The sequence below is a fragment of the Chenopodium album genome, chromosome 20 (genome assembly GCF_948465745.1).
Source record: "Chenopodium album chromosome 20, dcCheAlbu1.1, whole genome shotgun sequence".
In the NCBI taxonomy this organism is placed as follows: domain Eukaryota; kingdom Viridiplantae; phylum Streptophyta; class Magnoliopsida; order Caryophyllales; family Amaranthaceae; genus Chenopodium; species Chenopodium album.
Window position 1 is genome coordinate 39,845,471 of NC_137853.1, and position 14,709 is coordinate 39,860,179.

A 14,709-nucleotide genomic window follows, 5' to 3' on the forward strand; every position below is an offset into this window, starting at 1 on the left:
ATTAAAAGACTTTGTCAAACCGAAAAATGTACAATGCAAAAGAACAGGCCCATTCTTATGGACCAGGCCTTTGTTTTGCAACCCAAGAGTATAGACGAGGAGTTCACTTCTCTAGTTTCCTGATTTCCCTCTATAATTTGTGTAATTTCTCTTCATCCTTAAATATTTCGTAGATCATATTTGATAACTTGATCACAAATTTTTATATGTGACTGGCCACACCGTGTGACAGAGATTACTCGAGTTACTTAGTTGTAGGTTACCCGAGTTACTCGGTCAGGGGTTACTTGAGGGGCTCGGTAGGGGTTACTCGGTCAGGGGTTTACTTGAGGGGTTCGGTCAAAGATTACTTGGTCAGGGTTTATGTGAGGGGTTATTCGGTCAAGGGTTACTTGAGGGGTTACTCGGTCAGAGATTACTTATGGGGTTACTTGAGGGATTACTCAATCAGGGGTTACTTGGTCACGGGTTACTTGGAGGCTTACTCAGTCAGGGGTTCTTCGGTTAGGGGTTACTTTAGGGCTTACTCAGTCAAGAGTAACTCAAGTAACCCTTGACCGAGTAACTCGAGTTACCTGACAACATATGTTTTTAATATATTGCTAAAACGTATATATGGCCAATGTAAGATTGTAAGCATATAATAGCTGATTATGTGTACTCCTTTCAATGACTTAAGGCCACCAGGAGCCTTTATGTGAGCGACTACTAAGCACATCAAATTTCTTCAACCAAGTCTATATATTGATGCTAATATACACACATTCAAACCCTTTTTGTTTTTGGGTGATTTGTGGGTATCCAAGTGTGCCCCTCAAACCCCCATATTGTCCCTCCACTTACCCCTAGAATCCCATAATATTACAACAACTAATTTTTAAAAGGCTTCATAAGTTACATAATGGTGATTTCCACTAGCATTTCATGAAAACTTCCCTTTTGGGCTTTGCTCTATTAAGGGCAGAGAAAACTCCACCTAAATCGAAGATTTGTCTACTTATAGCATTTTTGTATCTTAATTGGTGGCAAACATTGTTGGTCCACCTTTGCTAGTTTCTCTACTAACAACCCAAGTTTATACAAGTATATTCTATTTCTTTTAATAACATGTCTATGATTTTATTCGTTTCACAAACATTGAAGTTTTCCAGTTGGCCTAAGATGAGATTCATAAACTTACAGTAAGATGACAACTTATATAGCTGTAATAACCCACTAATGTTGGATCATCATGTCAACCACTAATGAATTATATCTTCATTTCTCATATTCTACACTAGGTTAGTAATCCAAGGGGGTGGTAAGTGGGGGCCATTGTTTTAACTCATTATTTTTCGCGCATTTATGAAATGTGAATGACCACTTATCTTACGTGTTTAAATAAGATAAACAGATTTTACTTGACCGCCTACTTTTTAGCTGAGCCACTTAAAATGAAGCGAAAATTCTAATCATTTATGCCCGTAGTCACAAAATAAATAAATATAATAGCCGATTCCATAACTTCATTTGCCTTTTATGCACTTAACTAACACAGGGGCCTACAACAACTTAGTTGTTTCAAGTCCATAATGCAATTGCAGTTTGTACGGCTAATACATCATTCACAGTATAATATCACCATTTAAGTCCAATTTCTAATCATGGTCTTCATAATGCACAATTGAGCTAGTGTTCGTGGAGATTTCATATCCTACAGGATCAAACTGAGAGCCTTTAGCATCATAGCATGCGGGCTTATACGTGTCGCGGCCATGGTGGTAGCATGGGATCATATTAGGAGCACCTTTCTGTGGTGTGCCTCTTATTGATTTTACCTGAAACAAACAATGAAACATAAACATTTTGAATTTTTTTTTAGCTAAGATAAAGTTCAAATTTCTCTAAAAAAAGGTAGATTTTTTTACATAGTTTATAACAAGGTTGCTTTGTAGCTGGATCTTCATCAAGAGTTGGTGGTTCCTCACCAAATATCATATCACAACTCATATCTTCAAAATCTGTAAAACCATACTGTTATTAGACTTATTACATATCACATATAGAATTTTACCAAATCCTAGAGTTTTCGAGTGCTCCTGAATTCATTTCTAGGATAAAAAAGCCGGTATTATATTGTAGTTGGACTAACTGTTAGTTGATTTCTGCTGATATACATAACAGATGGTAAATGTACTGGTTGCTATACATGAAAATGCCTAAGCTGTCAACTCTCGACGACATTCAGGAAACAGATTCATAACCATCTAGGATGAAATCATGCAGCTAAAAAATAAAGTGTTGTTTTTATAATTAATTAAGGAAAGAACAAAATGTGATTTGAGAGCATGTAAATTATAGTGTTTCAATGCACACTTAATGGTGTTATTATGGGACCCTTAGTGTTATTAGTGCAGAATTACTGTTAATTTTTCGACTAGTTGGTAACAGTTAGTCTGTTAGACATACTAGGGACCATGGTGATTGGCATTCCTAGCGAATCCTTGATGAATGTTTGTGTTGGAAACTTGCAGAGGTTTGTGCACATTCCCACACAATTTGAACTCTCTAAAAACCTGATTTAGAAAAACAAATTTATAATGATAAGAGAAACATAATGGATTAAGCTAATCCTTTTCGATATATATGATTGATTTATCTAATCACGGTAGTTTGCACCAAGATCAGATTGTTAGTACATTACCTGCATTTCTTTACGTGCACCACGTTCCTCTCTATTGTTCCGTTGAACTCTGATTCCTTTAACTTCATCATAAGTCCATTAATGAACTTGTTAGATTTGGAATTCACAATTTAAATTACTTGAAAAAGTGCTTAACACATTTTCATGTTATAACTACAATAAAGTAACAATATAACATGAAATTTTACCTCAGATGGTCCAACTAGCCAAGCAAAAAACAAGCCAGTGAATTTGGCTAGGAATTCTCTTGTAAACTTACAATGTGGTACCAATGCCTTCAACTGTCCATGAAAAGTTCACAACACAATTACTGATTAGTCATTGATTTTACATACAAAGTAAAACAGGACACTACTCGACTTAAGAAAAATCGACAGGATGTTATACTAAGTAGTATCCTATCAGATTGCCAGTGGCAGTAACTGCATCATCCTTTTGTTTTTAATTTACTTCTTCGGTTCAGAAGATAGTTGGTTGTCTAAGAAGCTCGTTAACTAGTAGGACTACGGCCTCATTCTCTTCAACTTATTAAAATAAACGTAAGTCAGAAATTGTTTAAGAGGAACACAGGTTTAAGAGTACTTGCCAAAGGAAAAATTTCCTTAGGAATGGATCTCGCGAGACCTTCCAAGCTGAGTTGACGTTGTTGCACTGGATCAAACTTCACAGTCATTACTTTGCACGTTTCCAACAAACCATCATAACCTTTCTCCTCTATCTGAATGCCTGCATAAAAACATATCTGATCAGTTTTGCTAACTAGTACAGTATATAGGACATATAAAATCGAGGATTATATATTTGTTATCTACTCCGTTTATTACAAACCTGCTACAGCTTGTAGGTTTTGAGAGAGATGGTTAATGGCCATAAGATCAAGCCATGTATCGTGGTAGCAAGTTATCTTTGGCACGTTTGTTACCTCGAGAACCTTGTGAGCTGATGATTTTAGTGACAGAAAAGGAGTAAAGGACATGATCTTGTTATGATGCATGTATTTTTGGTGAGGGCAAGGAAAGATTAAACGAGAAATTTTGCTGTTTATCGCACTGGTTTCCATGGATGTTTGTGTGATAATTGTAATGAAATGTTGAGAACTTCCCTTAAAATTCATGCACCTGTTAGAGTGATACATATAGGTAATAGAAAACAACCAATGCTTCTTGTGTGCTGTTTTCCTGTATTTTGCTCACACGTCTATATTTCAAGTGTGGGCTACAGGATAGAAAACCATCTAACAAAGGGCAAAATGTCCTTATTACCCCCATGAGCGAAATATATACAGTTAAATTTCGGTTAAGAAAATGTATATGCAAATTTATCCCTGCTCCAAATTCTAATCTAATTTAGCTGATAAAAGTAAATTCAGCTAGGTAAAAAGTTTAGTTCACAACTTCTTGATGAATCTTTTGGCAAAACAATGTTATGAATATATTAGTACTGTACCATACTACCATGTGATGAAAGTATCGTTGATGCCATCAAAAGAATTGGACGTGCACAAATACAAAACTAAAGAACTCATGCTCAGTTTGCAACAGAAAATTCACTGATTTAATCAAGCAAGAAACTTAATTGAGACATCAAACAAACACATGTTACAATACAAATCCAGTTAGAACTGCACAGAGAGACCAGAATGAACTAAATTGACAATCACCTAGATATAGCTGATAAAATATCACACCTAGAAATCCTAGAGGTTCGGTAGAAAAATATTACAGCTGAAATTGCCAGAATGGAACAACCCCATATACTTTATTCTACCTCCTAAATCTTCAGATCAAGAATCCTCAATCCTTGGCTGATTTGTTAATCAATGACTTGTGAATGTGAGGGATAACACCACCACCAGCAATGGTTCCCTTGATGAGGGTATCGAGCTCCTCGTCCCCTCGAATAGCAAGCTGCAGATGCCTAGGAGTGATCCTCTTCACTTTTAGATCTTTGCTTGCATTTCCTGCTAGCTCAAGAACTTCTGCAGTCAGGTACTCAAGTATAGCAGCAGAGTAGACAGCTGCAGTTGCACCTACACGGCCATTGGCTGAGGCTCTTGACTTAAGGTGACGGTGAATTCGACCAACTGGAAACTGAAGAACCCAACACAGACAATCCACGCAAAATTAGTAAATTAAAAAGAATTAAACATCAAATGAAATCAAGGGAAATATATCACACGTCAACAATTAGCTCAGTATAAGCAGAATGGTTGTTTAGATAATCTAGAAGAAACTTTACAGCTTTAAGGGAATAATAACAATAATCAATAATTCAAGCTTTTCATGACAATCGTAAAATAAGTAGTGCCACCAATAGGACAGCAGAACAGGCAAAAGGCAGTAGCTAAAATTGCTGAATAAGAGAATATTACTAATACAGGAGGTATCCATATTAATACAGGAGAATTATTAAATGCTTAGAATGTTGCACAGGAGAAAACCATTGAAGAGAAGTGAACTTCACTACTTAACTAAGACCAAATACACATACAGCATACAAAATAACTAATAAACAAAGGGTTGATTTTTCAATCTGTCTATTAGAGTATTAACAATACTAACATAATCCAATGGAAGAAACACATTTGACCAATTCATCAACAACTCAACGAGTAGTGATGAGTTGAAACTTATGTGGTTGTCATTACATACAAGTAGATTTCTTTCTAACAGCAAATAAATTCCTTGATCCATAACCAAAAAAGAAAAAAAAAATGTGTGAAGTTTTCCCAATAAACATTATAGCTCCACAATTCTCCTAAAATGTGCTTTATACATTGATTAATGGAAGGAAACTACTACAACTCATTGAGGTATATTATTCAAACATTGCATAAGTAAAGCAACTACTCCTTCACAGCTTCACCCAAAACCACTACTGCTGATTTTACTTCTTTAAGAAAACTGACTATGAACAGATTGTCAACTAAACATGCTAGTTGGAGGTGCTTGCTAAAACAGGTTTTGATTGACTTTTAACCAAACTTGTGCCAACAAAAAATGTGTAGACCTAAATAGAAATACAAACTAGAAAAGTCAAATTCAAATCAATGACATTAATACCATGCAAGAGTTTGCACATAGCCAATGAGTGAATACAATCCACATATGTATATGACATGCCATTTTCAAGATACACAATTATTTATGGACTAACAGTTTTTTCACAACACTTGTATACCTTGAAGATACATCAAGTCAATACATCCTCACAAATAATTGGCATTGACTAACTCTCACATGGTATCAAGTAGGGGTGGCAAAAGCTGACCCGACCCGAACCCGACCTGAAAATAGTGGGTTAGGGTTGAGATTTTCGACCCGATTTCTTAAATGGGTTGACACGAACCCGACCTGAAATTAAATGGGTTAGGTTAAGGTTGAAATTCTCAACCCGAAAATGACCCATATAACCTGAATTGAGTTAAACCCAAACTAAAAAAAAAAAAAAAAGAGGTAAATTATGGCCCAAGCCCAAACATGAATCTCTAGTAAAATCATAAACCCTCGCCTAAATGCCTAATCTTGTTTAGCCGCCACACACGACTCACTCTCTTTCAAATTTTGCTTCTCTTTAACTCTCAACTCCTCAAGCTAAGGAAACGAATTATAGTCTGCTACTTTGTTAGTTTGAGTCACTCTCGCTCGATTGCTCCACCAGTCCACCTCCTTCAAGCTTCAATGTATTTGGTTCTTCAAGCTTCGGTCTTCAATGTATAGGTTTATGTTCATCTTAACAGGCACTTGTTTGGCCTTTTTTGTTACAAATTAAACCCAATTTTTCAGATATATTACTGCTATGTTTCTAAATATTTTTTAATTTGATTAATTTCGTTTATAGTGTGAGAATGATATCTTTATTTTGGTTGGGATTGTGATATTGTTTTTCTTGAGAATTTGAGATACCTTGAAAATTTTATGTTATTTGAACAAAATCAGGTTCTTCATGTTGGATCAACACAAAAATAGCAACCCGATTTAGAGTTTTAAACACAAAACAAGAAAAAAAAAAAAAAATCAGGTCAAAGTGGGTCAAATTCAGGTTGACCCGAACCCGAAAATTTCAGGTTCAGGTTGGATTTTTCAACCCAAAAACTTAAATGGATCAGGTTAGGGTTGGGGGGTAGCTGACCCGAAATAAGCTGACCCGAACACGAACCCGACCTGATCCATTTGCCAGCCCTAGTATCAAGAGCCATGAATTAAACATCTCTTATAGTTTATACTACTTTAGCCCACTGTAAAGAAGTGAGCTAAACAAAGAACAAAAACTCTCTCAAGGTTAAGTCCACCCATCTTTCATGATCAACACTTTTTCTCCTTATGCCAAATCTCTAATTATAAAGCTTCCTTAATGCACATGTAACTAGTTACTAATGAGAAAAAAGGTGATTCTTCAATTGTTGTTTTGAGATACTACTCAAACAATTCAATGAAGCCACACAATATTGAGATACTACTAAAAGTGATGGTAAGTGTACAATTGTGTAGCTCTTATAGAATTCATTAAATAGTTGTCTTTTGGCTGAAAAAACTACACCAGCAAAGAAATGAATTGACATGGACAAACAATGCTTAATGACTTGACTTAAGGATCCCCTGCATTCAACATTAAGTTTCATTATCGGACACTACCAAAGAAAATTACCCCCAAACTTCAATTTTTAGAGCTTATAGTATTAAATCATAAAGATACATTATTCAACCATTTAACTTGAGTAAAGCAGAGTAACTTCTCCATCCTAAGCTTAAGACCTCAACACACGCTTCCTAAAGCCTTAGGAGTATTTGAATGCATCTTATAATACATTAGGTGTTGTTGATTTCACTTTTTTTAAATACATGCCTTTGAGATAATGGAAAAGAGAAAATGCTAGCAAATCATGAGAGCTTATGCTAAGATAGATCTTAATTAAAACATAAAAAGGATTTTTAGCAGTGCTTATGCTTAGAAATAATAAGATCATCTACTTAATTTTCAATACAAACTAAACAAGAATCAAATTAATGACACTTATACCATGTTAGAGCTTGTGCATAGCCAAGTGAAGATAACTACCATTAGTATATGAAACATCATATAATGGCCCAAGATACATCATTTTCTTATGGACAATAAGTTTCACAACAATTGTATATCTTGAAGAAATTTCAATACTAAAAATTCTCACAGATTAGAATTTATCTAACAAAAACCCTAACATGGTGTCAAAGCCATTACATTGAAATTTTAGTCTTTTTGGCATCACACCTTAGCTTAAAACATGAGTTTAACTATGAAGTTAATTGTTATTGTCAATTGTTTATGATTTATTTTAAAGTCACAATGCCCTTTTGATAGCATAAGACAATACATGACAAGGTTATATGTTCAAGAAGAGAGTAATCTGTCACTCTTCAGGAACCATTTCAAAGAAAAATCAATTGGCTTGTATTGAGAGGTATAATTAACTACTAGCAAAGCACTAACAATGGCTTTAAATATAAACAAATTACAAACAAATGTGACATTACAACCACACTAAAAAAAACAACAGGTATAACTTTTACTCCAAGATCACCAATTTATAAGAGCTTAATACATTTTATCAGACTACTTGCTAGCTAAAACCAATCATGACTCATCAAATGCAAACAGAACTTAGAAAAGCAAATGGTGATGCACTTTACTAATCAAATACTCTCAACCACTAAACACATCCATGATTAAGCACAAGTATATATTTAACTATCATGCTTTTATCCTATGATAACTATTTACACTTATATTTTAGCTGGAAATAATACTTTGTAACACATAACAAGATATAATATGTAAAAAAGATCCACAATTAAAGACTTTGTAACTCATAACAAGATATAATATGTAAAAAAGATTCACAAGTAAAGACAGAAAGAACAGGAAAGGCTACCTGAAGACCAGCTCTAGAAGAGCGAGAAACAGGTCTCTTCTTCTCCTTCTCTTTGTTACCTGCAGTTGTTTTACCAGCCAATAGCCCTTTTCCTCCCTTTCCTGCCATCTTTCGTCCTTAAATTTCAAGATCTTCAAACCCCAAAAACACTGAGAAATACAAAAAAACGGCAGAAATTATCAAGATAAAATTTTTATCATCACAAGAAAAATACTTCGAAGAAATTTGAGTTTAAAACAAAAATTGAAGATAAAACCCTCACAAATTTTACAAGATTAACAACCCAGAAACCAAATTAAACCCCAAGATTAGAGATCTGGGTCAAACCCAGGAAAGAAAACCCCCAAATCTGAGGAATTTAAAGAACCAAAACCCAGAAAGAATAATACCCAGATTTCTGAACAAGCAAGCAAAAAAAAACCCAGATTTTAACGAAGTAACAGATAATTATAGAGAGAAAATATGGTGAAATGCTGAAGAAAGCAGAAAAGCATACCTTTGAGAGAATTAACAAAGGAAGAAATTTTGGTAAGAAAGCGTAGAGAAGGAATTAAATAGAGGAGAGAGAAAGTGGGTTTTGAAATAAATGGCGGTGAACTTACGTTTTGATTTTAACAAGGCGTTGAAGAGCGCCAATTCTCTGAAATTTTCATGGAATTTCTGGGTTTTCAAAGTTTCGAAATTTTGCCGCTTTTTCTTTTTATTGAAAAATGAAAATTATTCCAAGATTTTTGGACTTGTTTTACCAATTAAAGTATTATTAAAGTATTTTTGTTTATTAATGTGGACTTTAAACAAAAACTATGGGCGTTTAATTTGGCAAACAGAAGGCAAGCCCAAGTCAAACTCAATGGAGAAAAATAATGAAATTCTCACTCCCAAATCCCAGTTTCCCGAATAATGATCCCGTAAAGATATAAGGTCATACCATTACGGCCTTACACTAGGTCAAGCTTTACTTGATATCTACTATAAGTATTAGCAATTTGTACATTAGTACAATCGCATGTCAAGAATGTATAAACATGTTAGTGATGTTACGTAGTAAATTAATAATCATATTTCGAACAGCTACAATCAACAGCTTCATCACGCCTTTTGCTAGTAAGACGTGCTTCAGATTGCTTAATCGGCCTGTCACAAACTGGCTAGCTTAGAACCAAATATTGTTTCTCCAACCTTTTTTAAGCAAAGCAAAAACAAAAATTGAAATTAAGGTTTAATTGAACTATAAACCACCCCGCCCAATGGCTTAAAGGGTCCAAACCTTGGCCTTGACCCCAGTAAGTAGGCAGTAGCCTAGCCAGCTAAGAGCTTACCCGTAGCCACCTCCATGGCTCCATTAATACTGCAACAGTAAGCTATCTTTCATAGTTTTATACTCCACTCCCCCTCCTTTAGTTTTAGTACTGTATACGATTCAAATTGTACATGATTAGGATGAAAGCGATGAACCAGTACTGCAGCATTCAATCTTGTCCAGCCTTTGAACTTCAGTTAGACTGCACGTAGTTAGTACCTCTTGTAATCTTGTATACCATCGCCTAGAGCAACACTAGGTTCAAGTTCGAATCCTACAGCCTTCAACTTTATGTATATTTGTTATTGGCTTCTACACCTCAAGCTCACAAGGTATCAAAATATCAGTTTATCATAGAACATTATAGCTTATCAGATCAGTAGTTTAAATAGAAACTGTAATAAACAAGTTACGGAAAACACATTTTGATGAATGATACAGAGTAATACAGATACAGAAACACAATCAAATCATACAAGACATGCACTATCTGTATTACTAACAAAAAAAAAAAAAAAAAAAATTGCCAATCTTGCAATATCTAAATTCAACTGCAAGATTCTCCCAACACATACAATACTTATTCAAAATTATTCCAGCTCAATACATTGCAGCCATTTACCTACTATACAGAAATCTATACAAGTATAATGAAAAATTTTAAATGTAAAAATTGAATGTAAGAATGCAAATGATCTCATATGAAGTGACATACATTTTTCTGGTTGAAAATGGTTCAAAACATTCAGCAAGATGTAGCAAGCTACTCAAAATTCACGGAATTCGAACTTAGCTGTAGCTGGAAGTTTACTGGAAATCTGATCAGTGCATTTTTGGATGGCATCAAGCTCATCTGGCTTTGGCAAGTCACACTCCCATTTGTTGAGGTACAACCTTTTACCGGCGGGAACAACAATCATTTTTTCCAAAGCAACTGCTGATTCAATCAGCAAAAGAGCTAGTTCAATATGCCCTTTTTTACCCAAGAAGCCACTGAGCTCAATCTCCCGAAGATGCTCATGGCGAAAATCCGTTTTTAAACCCTTTTCTAATTCAGGGGTATAGAAGTGAGGGCCCTTTAAATGCAACCCAAACTTATACAGAGAAGGGGCTGCTCTAAGCAATTTAATGAACCCGGTAAAAGCACCAGTTAGACGAACAACTGACATAATCAATACCTTAAGACTGGCCAGTATTGGCAAAATCTCATAATTCATATCAAACTTCTCAAAGAAAAGATCAAGATCCAAGATTAAAGTATGGAGCAATAGATTTTTACTCATAAGTTGGCTAAAAATCTCATCTATCCATCCCAGACGCAGCACCCTAAGCTTTGAGATATTTTCAAAGGAGAATTTTAACTTTGGTCCAATATATGTGAAAGATGCAAGGTTTCCTGCATTGACTTCCAGTTTGAATAAATCATGACAAAGGTATATGTGCAAAAATTTCAACCGGGTCAATGACTCCGGGATTCTTATACTTCTCAAATTTACAGCTGAGCAAACAAACAAGTCCTCAAGAAGCAAACAATTTGACAGCAGATCCTCAAAAGCTTGGTCTGTAACAACCACATAGGTCAAAGATACCAACTTAAGATTCTTGAAACCACCAAAAGCAGGAACAACTTCACATCCACCCAAACGCAGCTGGCTTAGACAACAAAGATTGGTTTGAGGACTAGGTATTTGGGGAGGAAAGAGCCACGAACCGATGGCACTTCCCTTTCGGAAATGTAGGTTAAGGCTTTGCAAATTGCACTTAAGGGCAAACAAGACCCAACGATCAATGTAACATACCACTTCCTCAGATAATTCATAGTGCCCTGAAAAGGTAGAAACACCAATTGAAGGTGACACCAACTGGCTAACAACCCCATCCACCAATCTAACAAACTGATGCGTTCTCAAACGCTGCTCTACATAACTGAGCTCCCGGTCAAACATGTTATAAGTATCAAATGTCAAACTAGGAGATTTCATCCACAAATTCCTCCACCTCTTTGAAAGAACACCAGTACTCACAGCTTGCTTCAATGGCACGAAGGACAATATGTGAAGGAGAAGTTCATCAGGCAGCAAACTTATCCTACCTAGCAAAATGCAATCAGACTTCATGTCTAACAAGTCACCCAATCTAAATTGTTTCCTTTCATCCATTCCTTTGCACCTAAAATTACATTAACACATTAATACACCTTCTTATCTTATAATCAAATTTACTTACATACATAATACCCTCTAATTCTTTATGTATAATATAACAAACAATTGGGGAAAAAATTGCCAAATATAACAGAAATGTTCACAACCACAGCATAATTGAATTCAAATAATTTGACCCTTTTCATCTATGGGATTAAAAACCATAAACATCAAATACCCAGTTCATATTAATGAAAATCAATGGTAAGAATCGAACAAGCGAGGTTAATTACAACAAGAATACACATTTTTGAAGCTAATATCTATTCAATAGGGTAACTAATTAGGGGGAAACTACCTTATCCCTAAATATTTCAATTAAATAAAATCAATATCCTACAATTTGTAGTAGAAATTCATTCAAAACAACATATATAGACCATCATGACGATTAAGAATCATAAATTTAATAAAATCAGGGAAACAATAAACGAAAATAAAAGAGCAAATTTACCTGATGAGAGAGTAATTGAGTGTGAAGTGATGCAAATGCAATCAACAGCGAAGAAAGAGGGAAATAATCGTTGATCCTAACACTCAGATTAACTGATTAACAAATTTAAGTGGGATAAATGGGATCGAAATATCGAATCGCTAAAGTAGTGTTCATACTGAACTTTACTGAAGAAAGTGAGCATGTACAAAGCCCATAAAAGATATATGGGGCATACGCCTCCATAGTCCATAGTCCATACTAGAGGTGATCATTTGCGGGCTTGGACGGGTAGCGGGCCGGGCCTATGCTTATGCTTATTTTTTTGTTCAACGGGCTTTATGTAGCAAACCCAAACCCTTTTATGCGGGCTTGATACTTTTTCCATGCCCGCTTGTTAAACGGGCCGGGCTTGCCCGCGGGCTAACGGGCCTTAATTTTTGTTTTACTTTTTATAACACTAACTAATCTTTTTATTATTTACTTGTGCTAAAATTATTTTGGTGTAGTTGTCTTATAACTTTTGTTCACAAATGGTAATAGAAATTAAAAAAAAGTTGAAACTATGACATATGTTATAAATATATGTAAGATAAAACTTATTTAATAAGTGTTAATGATAAACTATAAAATTAAAATGAGTAATTGTAAATAATAAAAGCTTATAGTTCAATATAATCTCTTTGGATTTATTTTCAAAAATACGCAAAGTATGTCATAACTAACTAAATAAGATTATTAAAATAAGAATGTTATTATTATTATTATAATAATTATTATTATTACTATATATTAATAAACGGGCCGGGCGGGCTAGCCCGCGATACATATTTCTTGTCCATACCCGCCCATTTATGTTAACGGGCCGGGCCTAGCCCGTCCAAATATCCAAATTTTTTCAAAAAGGTTGTCCAAGCCCGCCCTTTTTGCGGGCCGGGTTGGGCGGGCTTAGCGGGCCGTCCCGCCCATGAACAGCTCTAGTCCATACCTAGGGAGTGGATTTTTTATCTAATTACTCGCGTAAATTAATTGTCACGTTAATAGCGTAAATTGATATAGAACATGATGCAAATAGCGGTGATATCAATGATGTAGTTTACGGTTACAAGTCTACAATAAATTGTAAAGACTGTATATTCAACAATGTAAACGATGGAAACTTGATTGGCGAAAAGGTAAAAAAAAAAAAACCATTTGTCATACTTTGACAAATTAGAGAGAAATAGAATATAATGGCTTTTGTATTGCTTGTTTATTATTCATCAATAGGTTGAGTATTTATACAAAACCTAAGAACATAAGATAGGAAACAATCTTCCTAAAAGATATACTTAAATAATATCTAACATACTTCCTTCGTTACATAATAATTGACACACTTTGACTTTTTTTTATTGTTCATCTATGAACTTTGACAATAGCTTTTGAGAAATTTTGCATGAAAAGCTTGGGTGCACCTAGCACCCCAAACTTTTGACAAGTCACTAGCACACCATCAACTATAGATTGGGATACAACGTGTGCCATTAATGCATATTTTGGCACTCACATCGAGATTTTTTTGTAATTAATGGCATGTGTTGCACCTCAATCTATAGTTGGTGTGATCTACAAACAACTAGTCAAAAGACCCAAGATATAGATAGGGTGTTGAGGCCAATGGTAAGAAAGTCACTTCACAATTTAAGACCTTTTTGTTTATTTTAAAATAATATATTCTGTAAATATAAATTCAATTTAATAATAATAATCAGTTTCAATTCAGTAAAGTAATTTCAGTTTACTAAAAATCAGTAGCTTTCTATAACAAGTAATCATTAAAAATAATTTAAGTTTAGCAAAAATAATACGACCTTATTTTCAACAACTACAAAATAAAATAAAATTAAGTTGAACAATCCACTTGATATGTTAAATTATATTGTGATTTACAGATATCCTTCTCAAAACTATATCAATAATATGGCTATTGTCTGCATCACGTCGGATACGCAATAATACTTTTAACTATATCACATCTGATACGCAATAATACCTTAAAACCATTAACACTTCAAGTTGACACCACTAAACATTATTGAATAATCACTTGAGATTTTAATTGAACAAAAAGCAAATCGGGTCGATTTCCTTACATTAATTAAGATTGTCATTTATAGAGTAATACCTCAATCTCCT

General features: G+C 34.6%; 3 protein-coding genes across 3 annotated transcripts; all 3 read right to left on the minus strand.

Annotated features, from left to right (window-relative positions):
- Positions 1 to 1,776: 1,776 nt before the first annotated feature.
- LOC145596538 (beta-carotene isomerase D27, chloroplastic-like) lies at positions 1,777 to 3,743 on the minus strand. Its single transcript, XM_081652714.1, has 7 exons — positions 3,512 to 3,743; positions 3,270 to 3,409; positions 2,872 to 2,964; positions 2,684 to 2,745; positions 2,449 to 2,555; positions 1,908 to 2,000; positions 1,777 to 1,817 (listed from the first exon to the last, which is right to left on the minus strand). The coding sequence occupies exons 1-7, from the start codon at positions 3,741 to 3,743 to the stop codon at positions 1,777 to 1,779; spliced, it is 768 nt and encodes a 255-aa protein (XP_081508840.1).
- A 496-nt stretch (positions 3,744 to 4,239) lies between these two features.
- On the minus strand, positions 4,240 to 9,193 carry LOC145596549 (putative histone H2A variant 3). The gene is made up of 3 exons (XM_081652730.1): positions 9,091 to 9,193; positions 8,595 to 8,743; positions 4,240 to 4,773 (listed from the first exon to the last, which is right to left on the minus strand). The coding sequence occupies exons 2-3, from the start codon at positions 8,700 to 8,702 to the stop codon at positions 4,477 to 4,479; spliced, it is 405 nt and encodes a 134-aa protein (XP_081508856.1). The 5' UTR covers positions 8,703 to 8,743; positions 9,091 to 9,193; the 3' UTR covers positions 4,240 to 4,476.
- A 1,423-nt stretch (positions 9,194 to 10,616) lies between these two features.
- Positions 10,617 to 12,689, minus strand: LOC145596548 (putative F-box/LRR-repeat protein At3g18150). The gene is made up of 2 exons (XM_081652729.1): positions 12,553 to 12,689; positions 10,617 to 12,063 (listed from the first exon to the last, which is right to left on the minus strand). Exon 2 carries the CDS (start codon positions 12,051 to 12,053, stop codon positions 10,662 to 10,664), a length of 1,392 nt encoding a protein of 463 aa, XP_081508855.1. The 5' UTR covers positions 12,054 to 12,063; positions 12,553 to 12,689; the 3' UTR covers positions 10,617 to 10,661.
- Between the last annotated feature and the right edge of the window lie 2,020 nt (positions 12,690 to 14,709).